General features: G+C 44.3%; 2 protein-coding genes across 2 annotated transcripts; both read left to right on the top strand.

Annotated features, from left to right (window-relative positions):
* The first annotated feature begins 134 nt into the window (after positions 1 to 134).
* Positions 135 to 15,588, top strand: LOC112216419 (ras-associated and pleckstrin homology domains-containing protein 1-like). The gene is made up of 10 exons (XM_042310659.1): positions 135 to 324; positions 5,933 to 6,031; positions 6,310 to 6,355; positions 6,647 to 7,912; positions 8,015 to 8,141; positions 11,661 to 11,825; positions 12,484 to 12,602; positions 14,190 to 14,379; positions 14,459 to 14,571; positions 14,674 to 15,588. The coding sequence occupies exons 5-10, from the start codon at positions 8,126 to 8,128 to the stop codon at positions 15,586 to 15,588; spliced, it is 1,518 nt and encodes a 505-aa protein (XP_042166593.1). The 5' UTR covers positions 135 to 324; positions 5,933 to 6,031; positions 6,310 to 6,355; positions 6,647 to 7,912; positions 8,015 to 8,125.
* Positions 15,394 to 21,630, top strand: LOC121841622 (zona pellucida sperm-binding protein 1-like). The gene is made up of 12 exons (XM_042310955.1): positions 15,394 to 16,412; positions 16,676 to 16,800; positions 17,091 to 17,334; positions 17,617 to 17,741; positions 17,833 to 17,932; positions 18,147 to 18,269; positions 18,523 to 18,695; positions 19,067 to 19,164; positions 19,411 to 19,538; positions 19,774 to 19,954; positions 21,093 to 21,243; positions 21,551 to 21,630. The coding sequence occupies exons 1-12, from the start codon at positions 15,743 to 15,745 to the stop codon at positions 21,626 to 21,628; spliced, it is 2,196 nt and encodes a 731-aa protein (XP_042166889.1). The 5' UTR covers positions 15,394 to 15,742; the 3' UTR covers positions 21,629 to 21,630.
* The last annotated feature ends 186 nt before the right edge of the window (positions 21,631 to 21,816 follow it).

Genomic DNA, 21,816 nt, shown 5'->3' with positions numbered 1-21,816 from the left:
TCCATGATGAAATCCAGCCAGATTTTTGTTTTGTCTGAGTTAATTAACCGCACATGTGAGAAGCGCTCTACATTTGCATAATCAGTTTGGAATTACAGCTGTCAGGTCTAATATACAGAATTGGCTTTATAATCGAATTTCGCATGTAGAGTTTCACATTCTGAGGTCAAATTGGTGGTTCCACTTGATTTTTCACCTCAAAGCAGTAGGTGGGCCTACTTTGGACATGTCTTGGGGAACGTTGTGTTGTCAATTACAGGATGCTCAGTGGGTACCATGGTAATGTCCAACAGCAATATCAGCCTGACCATGACACCTTTTCAAGTAAGTAAATATATAGGTGTATTTCTAGTCTCAGGCGACAAGATAAGGCTATGTCCTTATCTTACACATGATAATGTGTCTGTTCTAATGTAACCCTATGTCCTGAAGATATTGCCTCAGTTAAACAGCAGATCTACTCTCCAGTCCCTGGGCTCGAACCCCAGCAGGGACATCATAGGCATGCCATACAGTGGTGGACCCCACTGTCCATTGTGGGAAAGACATCCTGATGTTCACATTCCAGAAAACAGGACATTCCAAACTTCTTAATTGACAGATGTATGTAAAGCCATATATTGTAACACTAGCAGGCCTTGTGGAAGTCATGCTGCAGTAGGCCTCTGCTAGGTAAAGCCCCGCCTTTTCTCAGCTCACTGGTCACCATAGCAGCACCCACTCGTAGCAAGCGCTCCAGCAGGTATATCTCACTGGTCACCCCCAAAGCCAATTCCTCCTTTGGTCGTCTTTCCTTCCAGTTCTCTGCTGCCAACGAACTGCAGAAATCCCTGAAGCTGGAGACTCATATCTCCCTCACTAGCTTTAAGCACCAGTTGTCAGAGCAGCTCACAGATCACTGCACCTGTACATAGCCCATCTATCTACCTACCTCATCCCCATACAGTATTTATTTATTTATCTTGCTCCTTTGCACCCCAGTATCTCTACTTGCACATTAATCTTCTGCACATCTACCATTCCAGTGTTTTAATTGCTATATTGTAATTACTTCGCCACCATGGCCTATTTATTGCCTTAACTCCCTTCTCTTATCTCATTTGCACTCACTGTATACAGACTTTTTTCTTCTTTCTTTTGTTCTACTGTATTATTGACTATGTTTTGTTTATTCCATGTGTAACTCTTTGTTGTTGTATGTGTCGAATTGCTACGCTTTATCTTGGCCAGGTCTCAGTTGCAAATGAGAACTTGTTCTCAACTAGCCTACCTGGTTAAATAAAGGTGAAATAAAAATAAATAAATAAAAAGGCCTTGTGGAAGTCATACAGCAGTAGGCCTTGTGGAAGTCATGTTGCACTAGGCCTTATGGAAGTCATGCTGTAGTAGGCCTTGTGGAATTTATACTGCAGTAGGCCTTGTGGAAGTGATAATGCAGTAGGCCCTGTGGAAGTCATACAGCAGTAAGCCTTGTGGAAGTCATGTTGCAGTAGACCTTGTGGAAGTCATACAGCAGTAGGCCCTGTGGAAGTCATACTGCAGTTGGCCCTGTGGAAGTCATACTGCAGTAGGCCTTGTGGAAGACATTCTGCAGTTGGCCTAGTGGAAGTCATGCTGCAGTAGACCTTGTGGAAGCCATGCTACAGTAGGCCCTGTGGAAGTCATACTGCAGTAGACCTTGTGGAAGTCATATGGAGCATCTAGCTTAACACAGTTAACATTGCTTTTCAATAAAGATCTGTATCCATTCACTTGAGACCTGTTAGTCAGTCAGGTTATTGGGATGGCTGAAAACCTATGATAATACTGTACTGGTCTTAAACTTACTAAATCGGAGTCTGTCCTAAATCGCACCCTATTCCCTATATATTCCCCATAGAGCTCTGGTCAAAAGTAGTGCACTATGTAGGGAATAGGGTGCCATTTAGGACTAGGTATAAATTAGCTATCAGGTGGTCTGAGCACTTACATAATGTCCAGACAGTAGTATTTTACTTAATCAATTCAATTCAAGGGCTTTATTGGCATGGGAAACGTGTTAACATTGCCAACGCAAGTGAGGTAGATAATATATAAAGTGAAATAAACAATAAAAATTAACAGTAAACATCACACATACAGAAGTTTCAAAACAATAAAGACATTACAAATGTCATATATATATATATATATATATATATACAGTGTTTTAACAATGTACAAATGGTAAAGGACACAAGATAAAATAAATAAGCATAGTTATGGGTTGTATTTACAATGGTGTGTGTTCTTCACTGGTTGCCCTTTTCTCGTGGCACAGGTCACAAATCTTGCTGCTGTGATGGCACACTGTGGAATTTCACCCAGTAGATATGGGAGTTTTTCAAAATTGGATTTGTTTTCGAATTCTTTGTGGATCTGTGTAATCTGAGGGAAATATGTCTCTCTAATATGGTCATACATTGGGCAGGAGGTTAGGAAGTGCAGCTCAGTTTCCACCTCATTTTGTGGGCAGTGAGCACATAGCCTGTCTTCTCTTGAGAGCCATGTCTGCCTACAGCGGCCTTTCTCAATAGCAAGGCTATGCTCACTGAGTCTGTACATAGTCAAAGCTGTCCTTAATTTTGGGTCAGTCACAGTGGTCAGGTATTCTGCCGCTGTGTAGGGTGTGTTTGTGTTTGTGAACAGAGCCCCAGGACCAGCTTGCTTTGGGGACTCTTCTCCAGGTTCATCTCTCTGTAGGTGATGGCTTTGTTGTGGAAGGTTTGGGAATCACTTCCTTTTAGGTGGTTATAGAATTTAACGGCTCTTTTCTGGATTTTGATAATTTGTGGGTATCGGCCTAATTCTGCTCTGCATGCATTATTTGGTGTTCTACGTTGTACACGGAGGATATTGTTGCAGAATTCTGCGTGCAGAGTCTCAATTTGGTGTTTGTCCCATTTTGTGAAGTCTTGGTTGGTGAGCGGACCCCAGACCTCACAACCATAAAGGGCAATGGGCTCTATGACTGATTCAAGTATTTTTAGCCAAATCCTAATTGGTATGTTGAAATTTATGTTCCTTTTGATGGCATAGAATTCCCTTCTTGCCTTGTCTCTCAGATCGTTCACAGCTTTGTGGAAGTTACCTGTGGTGCTGATGTTTAGGCCAAGGTATGTATAGTTTTTTGTGTGCTCTAGGGCAACAGTGTCTAGATGGAATTTGTATTTGTGGTCCTGGTGACTGGACCTTTTTTGGAACACCATTATTTTGGTCTTACTGAGATTTACTGTCAGGGCCCAGGTCTGACAGAATCTGTGCATAAGATCTAGGTGCTGCTGTAGGCCCTCCTTGGTTGGTGACAGAAGCACCAGATCATCAGCAAACAGCAGACATTTGACTTCGGATTCTAGTAGGGTGAGGCCGGGTGCTGCAGACTTTTCTAGTTTTCTAATTCGTTGATATATATGTTGAAGAGGGTGGGGCTTAAGCTGCATCCCTGTCTAACCCCACGACCCTGTGTGAAGAAATGTGTGTTTTTTGCCAATTTTAACCGCACCCTTGTTGTTTGTGTATATGGATTTTATAATGTTGTATGTTTTACCCCCAACACCACTTTCCATCAGTTTGTATAGCAGACCCTCATGCCAAATTGAGTCGAAGGCTTTATTGAAATCAACAAAGCATGAGACTTTTGCCTTTGTTTTGGTTTGTTTGGTTGTCAATTAGGGTGTGCAGGGTGAATACATGGTCTGTTGTACGGTAATTTGGTAAAAAGCCAATTTGACATTTGCTCAGTACATTGTTTTCTTTGAGGAAGTGTACGAGTCTGCTGTTAATGATAATGCAGAGGATTTTCCCAAGGTTACTGTTGACGCATATTCCACGGTAGTTTTTGGGGTCAAATTTGTCTCCACTTTTGTGGTTTGGGATGATCAGTCCTTGGTTCCAAATATTGGGGAAGATGCCAGAGCTAAGGATGATGTTAAAGAGTTTTAGTATAGCCAATTGGAATTTGTTGTCTGTGTATTTGATCATTTCATTGAGGATACCATCAACACCACAGGCCTTTTTGGGTTGGAGGGTTTTTATTTTGTCCTGTAACTCATTCAATGTAATTGGAGAATCCAGTGGGTTCTGGTAGTCTTTAATAGTTGATTCTAAGATCTGTATTTGATCATGTATATGTTTTTGCTCTTTATTCTTTGTTATAGAGCCAAAAAGATTGGAGAAGTGGTTTACCCATACATCTCCATTTTGGATAGATAATACTTTGTGTTGTTGTTTGTTTAGTGTTTTCCAATTTTCCCAGAAGTGGTTAGAGTCTATGGATTCTTCAATTACATTGAGCTGATTTCTGACATGCTGTTCCTTCTTTTTCCGTAGTGTATTTCTGTATTGTTTTAGTGATTCACCATAGTGAAGGCGTAGACTCAGGTTTTCCGGGTCTCTATGTTTTTGGTTGGACAGGTTTCTCAATTTCTTTCTTAGATTTTTGCATTCTTCATCAAACCATTTGTCATTGTTGTTAATTTTCTTCGGTTTTCTATTTGAGATTTTTAGATTTGATAGGGAAGCTGAGAGGTCAAATATACTGTTAAGATTTTCTACTGCCAAGTTTACACCTTCACTATTACAGTGGAACGTTTTACCCAGGAAATTGTCTAAAAGGATTTGAATTTGTTGTTGCCTAATTGTTTTTTGGTAGGTTTCCAAACTGCAATCCTTCCATCTATAGCATTTCTTAATGTTACTCAGTTCCTTTGGCTTTGATGCCTCATGATTGAGTATTGCTCTGTTTAAGTAGACTGTGATTTTGCTGTGGTCTGATAGGGGTGTCAGTGGGCTGACTGTGAACGCTCTGAGAGACTCTGGGTTGAGGGTCAGTGATAAAGTAGTCTACAGTACTACTGCCAAGAGATGAGCTATAGGTGTACCTACCATAGGAGTCCCCTTGAAGCCTACCATTGACTATGTACATACCCAGCGTGCGACAGAGCTGCAGGAGTTGTGACTCGTTTTTGTTGGTTATGTTGTCATAGTTGTGCCTAGGGGGGCATATGTGGGAGGGAATGCTGTCATCTCCAGGCAGGTGTTTGTCCCCCTGTGTGCTGAGGGTGTCAGATTCTTGTCTGGTTCTGGCATTTAGGTCGCCACAGACTAGTACATGTACAATTCTCTCACTACCAGTCAGTGAATGATGCTGCTTCTTATTACCGTCATTACTTCTAATTTCCTAGTGGACATCCCAGCCTCTCCGCTGGCCCTGTCCCAACTCCCTTCGGGCTAGGGTCTCAAGCTGAAGACCTCAGACAGAGGCAGTCCTGATGGTACACTACAACGGTTGCTTTGTTCACCAGGAGGTATTCACTCTCCACTTCCTGTCCTTTCCCATCTGCCCCTCTCACTTGTGAAGACTGCGTGGATTTCTGTTCAGACTGTTTTGTACTAAATGCTGTGCATGTTTGGTCTTGAATCTGTTTTGAACTACATGCTGTGTATGTTTGGTCTTGAATCTGTTATGGACTACATGCTGTGTATGTTTGGTCTTGAATCTGTTTTGGACTACATGCTGTGTATGTTTGGTCTTGAATCTGTTTTGGACTACATGCTGTGTATGTTTGGTCTTGAATCTGTTATGGACTACATGCTGTGTATGTTTGGTCTCGAATCTATTATGGACTACATGCTGTGTATGTTTGGTCTCGAATCTATTATGGACTACATGCTGTGTATGTTTGGTCTTGAATCTGTTATGGACTACATTCTGTGCATGCTTGGTCTTGGATCATTCCTTGGCATGTAATGCATCTGAACAATTCAGAATAGTCTTGGCTAGTCTCTACTGCTTGGAATTCTATTGATGGATACATTGCGACTCAAGGTGAATAAGGACTTTGCATTTGCATTGCAGCTTTCTAGAATGAGTTTTCCACATTTCTGCTCATATTAACATCCATTCCTTTTGCAGGGGACAGACTACATTGTCACGGCTGTATCACAACCAGCCATGTTTGGGAATCCCATAGAGCGGCGCACAATGGCCCAGCGTCGTCTGAGTTTTGCCGGTGTAAGTACTGTATGTACTGGAATTTTGATTTAATGCCATGGTAAATTGACATGATCTATCTTGACTATGACTGCATCCCAATTCTCCACACACATGCATTGGATTGGTGCAAGAAACGATTTTAAAGGGAGTTTTCACCATTGTTAAATCCATGACAGGGAGTGTGCATATGCACGATTTGGGAGAAGGGTGGTCGGAGAATCAGGATGCAGCCTAAACCAGTTGAATAGGGGTCACTGAGCAATGTCTTTGACCTCTGACCTTCTCGCCCCCCTCAGTGAATGGTGACTGGGTGCCGCTCCTGTATACTGCGTCCCTGCGCTGGTACCACACTGAAGACACTACTGAGCCTCTGGTGTTTGTAGTTCCCAACATATCTTGTGGGACTACAGTAATGTTAAAGCTATGTATGGAACTGTACACAACTGCCATGCAGTAACAACTGCCATTGATGTTACTCACCTAATTATAACTGTTTCCTGTACATTATGATTAGGGGTAAATGGGTGAGCTGTTGGTACCTGCAATTCCAGAGGGGATTTTATTACGCTTATTTGGTCAGTTTATTTTCAAATGTATGCCTTATGTAAGGGTATTGTTTTCTCTCTCCTATAGAATGGCATGTAAACAGTACAGATCTAATCCAGGGGAAAGGACCTGTCTTTCTCCTGCCTGTTCCAAACCCCTTAACTTACAACACCCTAAACACCCCAACAATCCCCACTAGGACTCTTATGAGGAGCCTGATGCATCTCCAGACTCAATGTATTTTTTGCCTCACAAACCGCAAACCATTTCACACCCACCCATTCCCCAACCCCTCTCACCATCCAACCCCCTCTCCCAGTAGTACAACATCGGAAGTTACCCGACACCCCAAAAAATACCAGGGGTAAGGCTGTTGTTACCCCTTCCCCTCCCCAACCGCTCACAGCCACCAAGTCCCCAGCTAAGCCCCCGTTGCTTTCCCTTCATCCACGACAATCCCCAGTTACACATGATACCCACTCCACCCCCCCATCAAGCCAGTTCCTTTCAAGTTCTCCCCTGAGTTTTCCCATACCACCTCAGCCTGCTGAGACATCACACAGTCAAAGCGTTGAGCAGTACCAAGAATACATGCAGGTGGAGCATCAACCTGCGTTTGTGGCTTTAACATATGATCCTACTGTTTCTGTCACTAATCACCCCAGTTCTCCCCAGCAAGAGAAGCCTAACCAACACACCCAACCTCTCACTCAACCACCTACTCTCTCCTCCTCCTCCCTCAGTATCATCAGTCCCTCTATGCATCAACACCTGCAGAGGAAGCATATTGCCCCTGTTCCTCCAACAAGCACACCACAGGATCTAGAGATTCCACAACTCCCCCATATGGAGGCTGTCCAGCACCATAACCAATATTCTAAGTATGTCCCTCCAGCCCCCTTATCCCACCAGAATAGGCCTTCTCCTCCCTCTGGACCTCAACACCATCACCCTAGTTCACCCAGCCACTATTCCTACATGTACCACTACACACACTCTCAGCCTGGTAGTCCCAGTAAGCATACCTCTGGCTGTCTCACATCCTCCTCTCTATCAGCAATACAGTGTCCCTGACCCCACTTTACAGCACTATCAGAAGTATGTAGCACCTCCAGCTCCTTCTAACCCTCCAAACATCCAGCATCACTACCCCCCATACCAATTCCACCAATAACAGCCAAATCCTAGGTTCCATGCCCCAGCTCCTACCCACCTCTTGAAAAGAACCCTTCTCTATCTCTATGGTTTTCGGCACCCTGAACCTGATGGACCCCCCCCAAATTTCGACATCTCCATTCTTACCATACCCATGTGCCAAGAGAGAGGCCCACTGGCACCGCAGTCCACTGATTGGTGAGCAGCATATGTCAGACAGTGTTTCAATCTATTTTGTCCTCTAAACCGTGAGAATGGTGAATACACTTGTAACAGCTTTGAACTGTTTCTCCTTCTCAGGAAATGTGAGGTGACAACCCAAGACCATGCCTGGGAAGAAGTTGACCCAAGACCATGCCTGGGAAGAAGTTGACCCAAGACCATGCCTGGGAAGAAGTCTGTTGACACCAGATGTTGAATTATGGAAGTATGTCAATAAAGATTAGATTTTTGAATGATTTCAAGTCTGTGTATGTAGGCAGCTATCAGGTATGAAGGTAAGACCCAGATGCAGACCATGTCAAATAAACAATAGTTTAATGTTCCAACAGAAGCAAGAGACAGGTCCAGACAGGCAGGGGTCAGAAAACCAGGGGGGGCAACAGTACCGGACAGCAGGCAGGCTCAGGGTAATCCAGAGGGAGGCAAAGGTACAGATCGGCAGGCAGGCTCAGGGTAATCCAGAGGGAGGCAAAGGTACAGGTCGGCAGGCAGGCTCAGGGTAATCCAGAGGGAGGCAAAGGTACAGGTCGGCAGGCAGGAAGGCTCAGGCAGTGTGGTCAGGCAAGGGGGCTTGGAGTCAGGACAGGATAGCGTCAACCAGGAGGGCAAGAAAAGAGAGACTGGAAAAAGCAGGCACTGAGACACAAACCACTGGTGGACTTGAACAAACAAAAAAAAGACAAACTGGCAACAGACTAACAGAGAACACAGATCTAAATACACAGGGGATAATGGATGATAGCGGGGTGAACAGGCAGTGGCTCGGTTGGTTGTTGTTCTTGATGATCTTTTTGGCTTGTGACATTGGGTGCTGTTGGTGTCCTGGAGGGCAGGTAGTTTGTCCCCGGTGATGCGTTGTGCAGACCGCATCCCCTCTGGAGAGCCCTGCGGTTGTGGGCGGTGCAGTTGCCGTACCATAGACTGTAGTAAAACAGATATTTATATTAATTTATCTGAGGTCCTGATGACCATACTATGAAATGCGCACAATCAAATGAACCCATAGGCCTAGACAAACTTTGAGATGTGCATATATATTTGAGGCCTAGTAAATCACTAATGTGTGTATAAAACTCATAACATGAAGCCCCCTTGAGGCTTAACTAAGGCTGCGTTTAGACAGGCAGCCCAATTGGGATCTTTTTCCAGTAATTTGTCTTTTGACCAATCACATCAGATCGTTTCATACGGCTCTTTTTCAGTGCTGACCTGATTGGTCAAAAGACCAATTTATGTTAAAAAAAAATGAATTGGCTGATTGTCTAAACGCAGTAGGCTAGATTTGACAGTTCATCCAGCTTTGTTATTCTGATCATGGAATTACGAATTCGTCATGCGTCTACATTTCAATGTTTCTACCGTGTCCACATTGTGGCGGGATTCCCTTTTCCCGCACTATAGTGCATTCTGCGAAAGGTGGAACAGGTTACATCTGATTACACAACAACTTGATGGCTTTAGCCAACTACTGAAGCTAACTGGTCAGCTAACCTCTGTAACTAGCCAGCAAAGCTAAAGTGTTTGCAAACAGATTAACATAACCCATTTTTTTCTAAATAAGCTAGCTAGCATTTATGAAGCCAGGAAACACGTTCCTCATACACTAAGAATGTGGTTGTTTCTCTCAAAACACTTGTGGGCGGAGTGTTGCTGACGTCACCCACTGTATGCGCTTTCGGTTGCCTGATTGCGTCCAGACCAATGACGCGTATAAACCCTGGATGACTGAAAGGAGGCGCCATATTGAAGATGTAAACTGTAAAAAAAAAAGATTTCGGAAGCTATAGATGTAAACTGTTTAAAAAAAAAGAGATTTAGGAAGCTATAGAAAGTAATTTATTAATGTCTACATTCTTTTGACACGTTTATTCTATTACAGACACTTCAATACATACTTTTCAATTATATTATGTTAGCTAAACATTATTTGTATTTTTTATATATAAAATATTTTCTTAAAGTATTGTTTTTAGAGAGTACTAATGTTACTGTCCCCACTACAACAAAAAATACTTAAATAAATGTAATTTTGTCCTTGAAATATTTAATTGAAATACTGTCGAATTCCATTCATTCCAATGGAGGACTGCTCCTACTAGGGAGTGCCAATGCATCCCTAACCCCTTGAACACAATGCGACTTTTGTGCGTCTAGACGTGTCTTTTCAATTGATTCTTCAATCTCCAATGCGATTCTGATAGCGGAAGTCACATGTAAGGCTCAAGTGTAGACACAGCCATAGATTTGCATGTTTTTTCAAAAAGGAACGAGAGCTTTTTGGAAATGTTGAGAAACTTGTTGGAAAGTGTTAGGAAAATTCCTTATCAACGTTTTGTTGTAATAGGGTTCATTGAGACCGAATCGGCCTTTTTCATAACGAGCTGTCATCTGATTGGTCCTCACTAATTAGGCCTAATTCATTGCCCTGCATTTGATTTTACCTGAGTGTTGTCCTCTATGCGCATTTGCGCAGAAGCATCAATCTGGCGATGTCTTCCGAACAGAAGACAAACATTGTTGTGTTTTTATGTATAATAACTGTAGCTTTTTCTAACTTGATCTTCTGTGGTGCGTTGAGTGTAGAAAAGTTTATTCTCAATGGTTTTAAAGCGGATCATGAAAAGGCGTCAAATGCTGACAGAGAGCCGAGGATCAACACAAAACAACTGGCCATTCTTCGGCGCAATCTTCGACCTACTGTTAATAATTCCAGCATTCAAGAACAGAGTGCAGAGTCCATTGACGTTCCTGAGAACTCTATAAATAATTCGAGTCAACCCAACACTGATCTAAAGTCAACTGATTTGCGGGCGCCTTTGAATGTACGTAATGGTTTCAATGTCCAGAAAAGATCTCTGGATTACAATGCTGGACATCAGGCAGTCTTCAAAGGTGAATCTGTTTCTATTATTAGAGTAAAGTGTAATAGTCACATGTACCCTGTAATTACACCTGCAACCCTGTAATGTGAATCTTAAACTGAGTTCCAACAATGCAGGTCAAAGTCAAATTAAAACTAATGTAATAATAAAGAATATAAATAAAATATACACAACACTAACAATGGTAAATGTTCATTGGCAGGGTACATGTCTGTTAAAAGGAGAGGGACAGGGGAGCAGGTAGGTGACTATTCAGCAGCCTGATGGTCTTCCAGTTTTTACCAAGATGCTCTTGTACTGCCCTTGTCTGAGTGATGGGAGAACAGGCTGTGGCTGGGGTCCCAGATTTATCACCTTGGCCTTCCTCCGACACCTGGTGTTGTAGGTGTCCTGGAGGTCAGTATGCACCCAACGGTGCGTTCGACTGAGCGTGGCACCTTGCTGTGACGCTGCCCGACAGTATGCTCTCAATGGGGTTTCAGCATCCTGAGGTTGAAGAGTCGCTGTCGTGCCTTAACCGAGGTGTCTGTGTGGTTTAACCATTTCACCTTCCCAAGGAGCCTGGTTCCTCCTGAAGTCCACAACTCGCTCCTTTGTTTTGCTGATGTTGAAGGAGAGGTTGTTTACTTGGCACCATGCAGTTAGTGCCAACATCCTACCTGTAGGCCGTCTCAATGTTTGTAATCAGGCTTACTATTGTCGTGTCGTCAGCAAACTTTGAACTGCGTGAGGTCAAGCAGTCGTGGGTTAATATCACATATATTAGGACATCTTATCAGTAGTTTATGCGTTTTAAATTGGTGTTTGGGCATGGATAAAGATCTCTCCTTTTTATCCAATAGGTTTTGAAGGCCACGGTTTTCAAGGGAAGGTCTATGGTCCATCCACTAACCACAACCCCCACTCCAGTGAATGGCTGTCGATGAGGCCTCTGGTCCAGTGTAATGACAACCTCATGATGCTCACTGCATCTGGACGAGGATACACACATCTACTGGTGGATAGAGGTAAGTGTTGGAGACCCACCCAGTATTTCTAAAATACCTTTACCACAATGCGAAAGCATCAGTGACTTGTTATGGAATATAATTAAATGGGCTCATTAGATTAGTTGTCAGGGGAAACCATTTACTCCAAACGGAATATTTTGCTATGAAAACTAGAGTTTCTATTGGACAAATTGAATGCAGGTCCCTCCCCGCTTTGTTCCTTCCATTTGGTTCCTAGAGTAATTTTTATTTATTTTAATTTTACCTTTTATTTAACTAGGCAAGTCAGTTAAGAACAAATTCTTATTTTCAATGACGGCCTAGGAACAATGGGTAAACTGCTTGTTCAGGGGCAGAACGAAAGATTTGTACCTTGTCAGCTCGGGGGTTTGAACTTGCAACCAGTTACTAGTCCAACGCTCTAACCACTAGGCTACCCTGACGCCCCAAACAAACAGTAAACAAATTCTGTTGCAAACGTTTTGCAACGGAATCTGTTTAATGAGTACACCACAGGAGTTTTTCCTGGCAAGGTCATGTGGTCTGGAAGCTCCTGGCCCTTAAGTATTCATTATGGAAGCCATTTACTGTTTTTAAGAAGCAAACAAGAGTTTATATTGGACAAATTCGGGGGTAGGTTCCTGAATATTGAATATGCCCCTGTTCATTGTTCCAGCGGGCACCTCTCCCATCTCCCTGTTCCAGCTGCCGCCGTCCTGTGGCTACCATGTGAAGACTACCTGGAGAGAGATGGTGATGATGGCACCATACGATGGCTGCTACATCATGCAGGAGGTAGAATATTTTCCCCAGGTTGCTTAAAGCCAGGCCCCACACCCTCAAAGAAAGGTTACCTCCCCCACCCCAATCATATCACAATCAACTTTTACCAGTTGACTGTAACCCAACTATAGCTATTTTGTATTAAAATGTGCAAATTACGTGTTGTCATTAAATGTGCACATATTTGCATATCGTGCAAATCCATTTCTGGACAACTTGAAGTCAGCCTAAAAACGCACATTCTGTCCAGAGCGGATTGTCCATTTTTCCAATGAAAAATGTATGTAGAATTTGGAAAGTATTCAGACCCCTTGACTTTGTTATGTACAGCCTTATTCTAAAATTGATTAAATAATTTTTTTTAAATATTTGTCAATCTACACACAGTGTAGATATAATGACAAAGGGAAAACAGGTTTGGCAAATGTATTAAAAATACCTTCTTTACATTGGTATTCAGACTTGTTGCTATAAGACTCCAAATTGAGCTCTCAGGTGCATCCTGGTTCCATTGGTCATCCTTGAGATTTTTCTACAACTTAATTGGTGTCTACCTGTGATTTAATTTCCATTGATTGGTCATGATTTGGAAAGTCACACATCTGCCTATATAAGGTCCCACAGTTGACAGTGAATGTCAGAGCAAAAACCAAACCATGAGATGAAAGGAATTGTCTGTAGAGCTCTGAGACAGGATTGTGTGTCCAGGCACAGATCTGGGTAACTAAGCAATCGGGGGGAGAAGGGCCTTGGTCAGGGTGGTGACTAAGAACCTGAGCTCCAGAGTTCCTCTGAAGATGGGAGAACCTTCAAGAAGGATGACCATCTCTGCAGCACTCCAACAATCAGGCCTTTATGGTAGAGTTGCCAGATAGAAGCCACTCCTCAGTAAAAGGCACATGACGGCTCACTTGGAGTTTGCCAAAAGACACCTAAAGGACTCACAGACCATGATAAGCAAGATTCTCTGGTCTGATGAAACCAAGATTGAACTATTTTACCTGAATGCCAAGCGTCATGTCTGGAGGAAACCTGGTATCATCCCTACGGTGAAGCTGAGAAAAGTGAGTTGGCGTGTGGGTAGTCTGACTTTCGAGAAATGGCAGTTAGACAGTACACTGAAATTAGACTGCCAAATGCCTATTTAGACCAAATCAAAGTAAGTTACTTTTTCTTTTAGTAAGTTACTAAATATTGTCCAGTTTGTAACACTCTATGAATTGGATTTTTAAATTGTGTAATATAAAGTAGTGAGATTTGAAATGATTGACCTATGTCCATTTTAAGTGCTTAAAGTGAATCAAAAGGTTGACTCGTTTGATAAACTAAAGAGAATTTTAAATATTTTTTACTTTTTGAAAATACTAATTAATATTAATGAACCACAATATCAACATCTCAAAATGAATACTGTAGGTAGCTGCAAAAAAAGTCATTTCAGCCTTGATGATCTGTTCCTCTTAGAAACCTCCAGTCAGACTGCCTCCTGTCCATTCACGCTACAATCCACCCTGCTTTTGTACATACTAGAACATGCAATTAATCACTGTCTGTCTCTCCCCTCTCTTCTTCACTCACTCTCTCCCTGTTCCCTATCAGCATGGTAGTTATGTCCTGCCCATGCTGTGGTGGGGCAGCCCTGTGAAGATAATCTGCCCAGTCCCCCACCCTGACCCCCGACCCCACCCTGTCCACCCAAACTCTGTCCCCTCAGTACTCTGCTCCCACTTTGGCATGGCCATCCAGATACATGGAGAGGAGGAGGTCATACACACCCTACAGGTCATAGGTGAGTTGGCTTGTTCTGCTCAAGTTCCCATTTGGATTATGACTGACTGATTCATTCATTCTCTCTCTGTTCCTAACAGAGAACGGCGAGTGGGTGCCGTTTGTGTCTGAAGAGTGTGCCTACCAAGTGGAGTCTCACTCAGAAGACCTCATATTTTATGTTCCCTTTACAGCCCCATGTGTGATCATCCGGGTAAGTTGTAGGAAGTTGATACTCAATCATTCAGTTTAAGTTAGAGTCCACTCTAGGATTGAATTGAGCTTATATATATAAATAAAATGTTTCCTCTTCCAGAATGGAGTTCATCGACTGGTCCTATTGGACGGCCAGGACTTAATCCTCTCCTGCCCCTCACACCACCCTCCTCCATTTCCCTTCTTTCCCTCCCCTCCATTTTCTCAACCCTTCTCTCCTGGTGACCCACAGCAGCAGATACCTGACCCTGTGACTTTTGTTCCCTCCACCAGCCCTCCCCTTACCTCTCCTCCCATCACCCCTTATACTCAAACCCCAGCCCATGAACAGATGCCCCAACTTCCTGTGTTCCCCCACCACCTCCCTCATGGCATGTATCCCCAAATTCCCCATTTCCCTTATGGTGGAGCTGGTTATCACCGTCTCCTCCACCCTGGTCACGATCCATACCCTGGCTCCCATCATCTTCTCCCAGGGAGATACCCAGGCCAGCAGCCCTTCTTCCCCATGGGGCCTGGGAATCACCCCTACGGCTCTGGAGACCACAGTGACTCCTTTTACCTCTCCCCGCCCCCTACCCACGATCCCATGCTCGACTATTATAATGAAATTGCCCCTAGTGTCCACCGTTCTTCTGTTGTCTATCCTACTCCTCTTATAGCTATCCGACCACCGCCTCCCGCCGCTTATACCAAACCGCCTCCCGCCGCTTATACCAAACCGCCTCCCGCCGCTTATACCAAACCGCCTCCCGCCGCTTATAAACCGCCTCCCGCGCTTAACCGCCTCCCCGCCTATAAAACCGCCTCCCCGCGCTATACCAAACCGCCTCCCGCCGTTATACCAAACCGCCTCCCGCCGCTTATACCAAACCGCCTCCCGCCGCTTATACCAAAAACCGCCTCCCGCCGCTTATACCAAACCGCCTCCCGCTTATACCAAACCGCCTCCCGCCGCTTACACCAAACATTCTCTTCCATATTATACCGAACAACCTCCTCCTCTCGATACTGAACCTGTTCTTCCTATAACACCTACTGCCTTTGACCGTCGTTCTTACCCCATTGTTACCGGATCTCCTCCTCCCCCTTCTGGATACAAACCTTCATCACCTGTTTTCGAACCTCCAAAAACACCTGCATATCCAAATGACCCATATGGGGTCCACATGACCAATCAGGCCCTGATTACTGAAGAGCCCATGTCTGCTACTGGGAGCCCCAATCCTGATCCCTATACCCAACCTCCTAAATGGCCTGTGGGTCCATACTATTACCCATATGGTCCTTACTACCCCCCATCTGGTCCTCACCATTATCCCTTCATACCCATCTACTACCCCTCACCTACCCCAGGGCCTAGCCCAATCACAGCTAGTCCTCCCCAGACTCTCCCTACAGGTCCTCAGGACCCTACAATGCCCACAGTCTACCCACCCCACCACTACCCTCAGCCAGTCACCTGCTCTCCCTCTGCCCATTCCATCTGTAGCTATTACCCATATCCCGTGGATGTGCCACACTACCAGCCACACCACCCATATCCTCTCTACCTGACGCCCAGCCCCCCTCTGACCACCCCAGCCCTTCCCTCCACAGGCCCAGCTCTGCCTGGTGCTACTCAACCACCCCAGACCTCACCAACCACCCCCTCACCCTCCTCCAGGACCATATCTTCCACTACTACTCTCACTCCTTGGATGTCCATCCTCACCCCTACTCTCCCCCCTCAGCCCTCACTCTCTCCTGGGCTCTCCCCTCGGCCCTCACTCCACTGTCTAGCAGGACAGATGATGGTGTCGCTGCCCTCTGCTCTCCTGGACTCCATCCAGGTCAAAGGTCAGAATGTCCCTCTGCTCACCGCATGGTTGGTGTTTGATGTCCAGAATTCCCTTATTTGATGTACTAACTGCTGCATTGATTGCTTCATTGTGTATCTATAAAGGAATTGATTTTAGACCCCTGTCTTCCCTCCATTTGTGACGTGGGCTGCTGTTTAAATTGACCATATGACCCAATCAGGAAGAACACACGGGCCCATGATTCACTTTTATTACGTTAATGCTCACTGACTTGCATGTGAATTGCATTGCTCTTTTCAGATCAGATGAATGGCTGGGTGTCTATCTCCAGTGCCCCGGCGGCTTGTAGATACATCCTGCAGATGAGTAAGGGTGGTGGAGTGATCCTCCATTCCCCTCTCCCTGCCTGCCACAGCCAGGCTATGGTGAGTCCCCCAGAACTTAAATCTGGGTCGTGTTCATTACTGCACAGAGTAGAAAACGAAGCAAAGCGTTTCGCAACGGAAAATGAGCTCCTTATTGGACAGGTTCAGATAGTCCCTCCCTGTTTGTCAGTTTTCTTCCATTTGTTGCTTGGTGACTATAACCCTGTTTTCATTTTGAAGTATTTGCTGTGAAAATGGACCTCATTTTGCTATTTTGATGTGGCCCATTGAAGTGGGAGTTGTTGGTTTTGGCTGTTAAACCCAACGTTTCCTCCTTTTTTTTCACCCAGGCCCTCAACCCACACCAGCTCTCCCTCCCCCTGAGGTTTTGGGACACAGTCCTGGGGCAATACAGAATTATGGAGCTCCATTGCTCGTCAACTGTGACCCCATCACCCCACACCACTACCACCACCCTCCCACCGACGACCCACACCAGGCCTCCCACTCCCCCCAAGCCACACGTCTTCTGCTCTGCTCGCCACATGAGGGTGGAGCTTCCCCCAGGTCCCATATCTGGAGTCGTTGTCAAGGGTAAGTGTGTGTGTCTGTTGGGAGATGGTGTATGTTTCAGGTGCATATGGTTGTCATCATCCCTGCATGAGTTGAATTCTAACATGGTTGAGAGGACCTACGCTTTTTTTCAGTTTATTCGGGGGGGCGGACAATGTGTTTGTTTGTGCAGTACCATATGATGTTTCACCAGAACTGCAGTTTGGGCTTAAATGTAAATAATGGCTTTGTTAGACAAAATATGGGCATTTATTTTCAAAATGTCTTAGTGATTGTACAATAATGGCTACAAATCATTCTCAGACATCGAAGGGAATGAGATGAGCCTGAAGTATGCCCCAAAGCATTGTGGGTATGTGGCAAGCAAGGGAAAGGATGGCATGATCACCCTGAACCTCCCCTTCAACTCCTGTCACATGACTGTCCAGGTGTGTTTTATGTGCTGATCAAGGATCAGGTCCTCCCTGTCCGTGTAGTCTCATTCATTATGGTCTAAAAGGCTAAACTGACTCCTAACAGGGTAAAGAGCACCACATAGATGTGATTTACTCCACGTTGAATGGACAAAAAGGAAAGGCCCAGTTGTCCTGTCCAGTTTCCATACCCGTTTCTCATCAAGGTAGAAACATAACTGGTTATCCTCGTTCTGATGAATGCTTTAATGGCTGAAACGTCAATCTTTTTAAAATTGCTTAATTTGTTTTTAATGGTGAGCGAGTATTGAGCCTTACCTGTCCTGTGTTGTCTGAATGGAAATGAGGGGATATGTTGGATATTATATTCAGATTACTGGTCACTCCTGTCCATTGACATTTCCTGTGTATCCCCTGTAGAGTGTAACCTTCCCAGTGACCAGCGCCTCCCCTGCGGCCGCCGCCCTCTATCCCAGGCAGAGTGTCTCTCTCTGGGCTGCTGCTACAGCACCAAGCCCTCTGCCTGCTACTACTCCATGGATGGTAAGTATAACCCCAAATGAATCACAATTTGTATTTTCTTGATTCTTTTGTCTGTTCCTGACCTTCTCCAATGCAGGAAGAGGACACGAGGAATCAAGAAAATACAATTAAGATTCACCCCTGCAATGAATCTTAATTGTCTGAGATATATAGGGTCCCAATATCAATCAAAACCTTGGGGAACGCCACTCTAGATCCATGACCTTTTATATAACCTTTAGCTAACCCAGAATGTATACATGTCCTTTCCCAGAATGCACATTGGACCGCCACTTTGTCTTTTCTGTGCCCGCCTCCCTCACGGACCCCCCTCTGTCCCCCGCCTTGCTCACTGCCGCTGGCAACCCCACCTGCGCTCCTCAGAGGGTGACCCCAGACTACGCCCTGTTCAAGATCCCACTGGGCGGCTGCGGGGCCCACAGATACGTGAGTGGCCCTTAATTATCTTCTTGTACAGTTTTTGAGTTCATTTTTTTAAAAGTCGGAGTTGATTAGCAATGGTTGGGACTCCATTTAGCCTCATGGGTTACTGAATGGGTGCACTTCATTAACATTGCTCTCCAAAATGTCAGAATCTGAATCTGTGTGCTCTGGAGGGCACTGGGCTTAAAGGAACATTCAGTCAAACTATCTTTTGGTATTTCATTAGTCTACAGTTGATACAGTCCCAAAATGTTTTGCATGTCAGCAATCAAGTTTTCAAGATGTAGAACTTGCAAAATCAATCAATCTGTGTTTGACAAGTTCAGTTTGAAAACGTTTTCTCCCTACTGAACTGGACCCTATTGTTCCAACAGGAGGTTGGCCAAACGGTAATCTACATGGTGGAGATCATCAACACGGTCCAGTCAATCACCCTCAACTATGGGACCATCACCAGAGACTCTCCTATCAGGTCAGTTATAAACCCCCACTGGGGTTCACAGGCTGTTAATTTCACGTGTCACTGTTACTTGGCAAAGAAAAACACATTCCGATCCAACCGGAACAACAATAATTCAATGCATTATTATCTTATTGAGTGATGTATTCCATAGGAATGGAGTTTATATTTCTTCAGTGCAGGAATGTATGAAGTTTCTGACTAGTTCTGTAATCTGAGTTGTGGCCTCCCTGCCGGCTGTTTTTCTGTTGCTCCTAGGCTGCTGGTTGAGTGCCAGTACACTACTGGCTCTGTGGTGAGTGTTGGCTTCCTGGTCAAGACCCCGTCGTTTGGCCCCTCCATTCAGGCCCAGGGCGTGTTGGGGGTCCAGCTCAGGATTGCCACAGGTACGCAGCTATAGTTGCTCACACATCTCACCCATTTTGCTGCTGTCGGTTTCTCCAACTCCACACTCCAAGTGGTAGTGGTCAGTCTTGCATGGCAACTTATAAAGATCACATTTAGAGCATTTTAAGTGTCAATTTGCTTTGAATGCCAAGAAACATTGTCAAGCACCTGGAAAGGATGAACATTATTATGTAACACATTAAAGTAACACCCTTTCCCCCACTTCCACTCCAGACGAGCAGTACAGTAGCTTCTACCCCCAGTACCACCGGCCCCTGCAGATGCTCTTGGGTAAACCCTTACACCTTGAGGTGCGTCTGCTCAACCCCCCAGATGACAAAGTTGTCCTGCTGGTACACTACTGCGTGGCCTACCCCAGATCAGGACAGACTGTCTGGGTACTCCTCTATAATGGGTACGCTGCAGGGTTACCTTTGACCTTCTAGGCTCCTACATGTCTGTGTTCAACAACGATAGTGAGCTCAAAGTATTGGGACAGTGAAACTTTTAAATGTATAAAAAAAAAAAATTCTGTTCTGTAATCCAGCACTTTGGATTTGGAATGATACTATGAGGTTAACATGCAGACTGTCAGATTTAATTTGAGGGTATTTTCATCCATATCGGGTGAACCGTTTAGAAAGTACAGCACTTGTTGCACGTAATCTCGCTTTTTTTTTTTTTTTTTTTTTTTTTTAGGGGACCAAAAGCATTGTGACAAATTCACTTATGCGTATTAAAGTAGTCAACAGTTTAAGTATTTTCTCCCATATTCCTAGCACCCAATGATTACGTTTAACTTGTTGGATGCATTTGCTGTTTGTTTTGGTGGTTCAGATTATATTGTGCCCAGTAGAAAGGAATGATAAATAATGTACATGTCACTTTAATTGTAAATAAGAATAGAATATTTCTAAACACTTCTACATTAATGTGGATGCTACCATGGTTATGGATATTCCTGAATGAAATGTAAGTGATAGTTAGACGCACAAATAACATACCCCCCCAAGACATGCTAACTTATCATTACAGTAACAATAAGTGACTTCAAAATGACACAATAGATCATTTACCATTCATTTCTATTGGGCACAAAATAATCTGAAACGCAAGCAAAACCAACAAATGCAACCAACAAGTTTGAAGTAACACGCTTGATGTAATCATTGGGTGCTAGGAATATAACACTAAACTGTTGACTACTTTAATACACGAGTAAATGTGTACATTGTCTCCATTTTAGGAGACAATGTACAAAAAGTGCAGTAATTTCTAAACGTTTCATCCGATAAAGATGAAAGCTGACGGTCTTCACTTAAACCTTCAGTCATTGAATCGTTTCACTTCAAAACATGTCACTGTTCCAATACTTTTGTAGCTCACTGATTTTTGGGGTACAATTTTAAAGTAATTAATTTCACATGAAATGATTTAACATTTACAAACTGTACACGTCAGTGGGCAGACCATCACAGGGATGGAGGAAAAGGGAAGTATCTTCAGAGTTTTTCTTGTTGCCCTGAATAACCACATTCGTGCCTCCTGTGTAGATGTCCTAACCATCTGGACCCGGCCTCTCAGAAGCCTCACCCATCTCCTCCACCCCCACCCTTCCACCAAGGCCAGACACGAAGGTTCACCATCTCCACCTTCCAGTTCCTCACCTCTGGACAGACCCAGACATTGGAGGACCATGAAGAGGTGAGGGCTGCCCCACTGCACTAGACCTTTTAACTTGGAGCCAATGGCTGTCTTAAGTTAAAGTAGCCATCTTCCCCGTTTTTCTTTCCTCCATTCTCAGTGATCTGGCAGTGCGTGACAGTTTCCCACCATTCATTTAACCTATTTAGCCCTTTAATCGATCAATGGCCATGAACAACAGGAGCCTTGAGACCTATAGCCAAAGGCAAGAAGAGGCCAGTAACAGCAGCTCTGTCTGTAGGTGTGGCTGACTTGCTTCTCATCTGACCCTCCCTTTTCCTCTGTTCTCACTCTCTCCTCCCCTCAGATCTACTTCATGTGTTCTACTGAAGTGTGTTCGCCGCTGGACGGCAGCCTGTGTGTAGAGGGATGCTTTGGCCAGTGACTGTAAGGAACCGCACGGACACAATGTTCAGTCACTATGGACACGGCAGAGCCCTGGTCAAAAGTAGTGCACTATGTAGGGAGTTTGGGATGCATCCATAACTCACATGTGAATTATTATTATTTTTTTAAAATAATTATTTAATTCCCAGAAATGGAGCAAAAGGCTGACGTGTGGTGCCACACAGC

The sequence above is a fragment of the Oncorhynchus tshawytscha genome, linkage group LG32, assembly GCF_018296145.1.
Source record: "Oncorhynchus tshawytscha isolate Ot180627B linkage group LG32, Otsh_v2.0, whole genome shotgun sequence".
NCBI lineage: Eukaryota > Metazoa > Chordata > Actinopteri > Salmoniformes > Salmonidae > Oncorhynchus > Oncorhynchus tshawytscha.
This window is presented reverse-complemented; position numbering and strand designations above follow the sequence as displayed.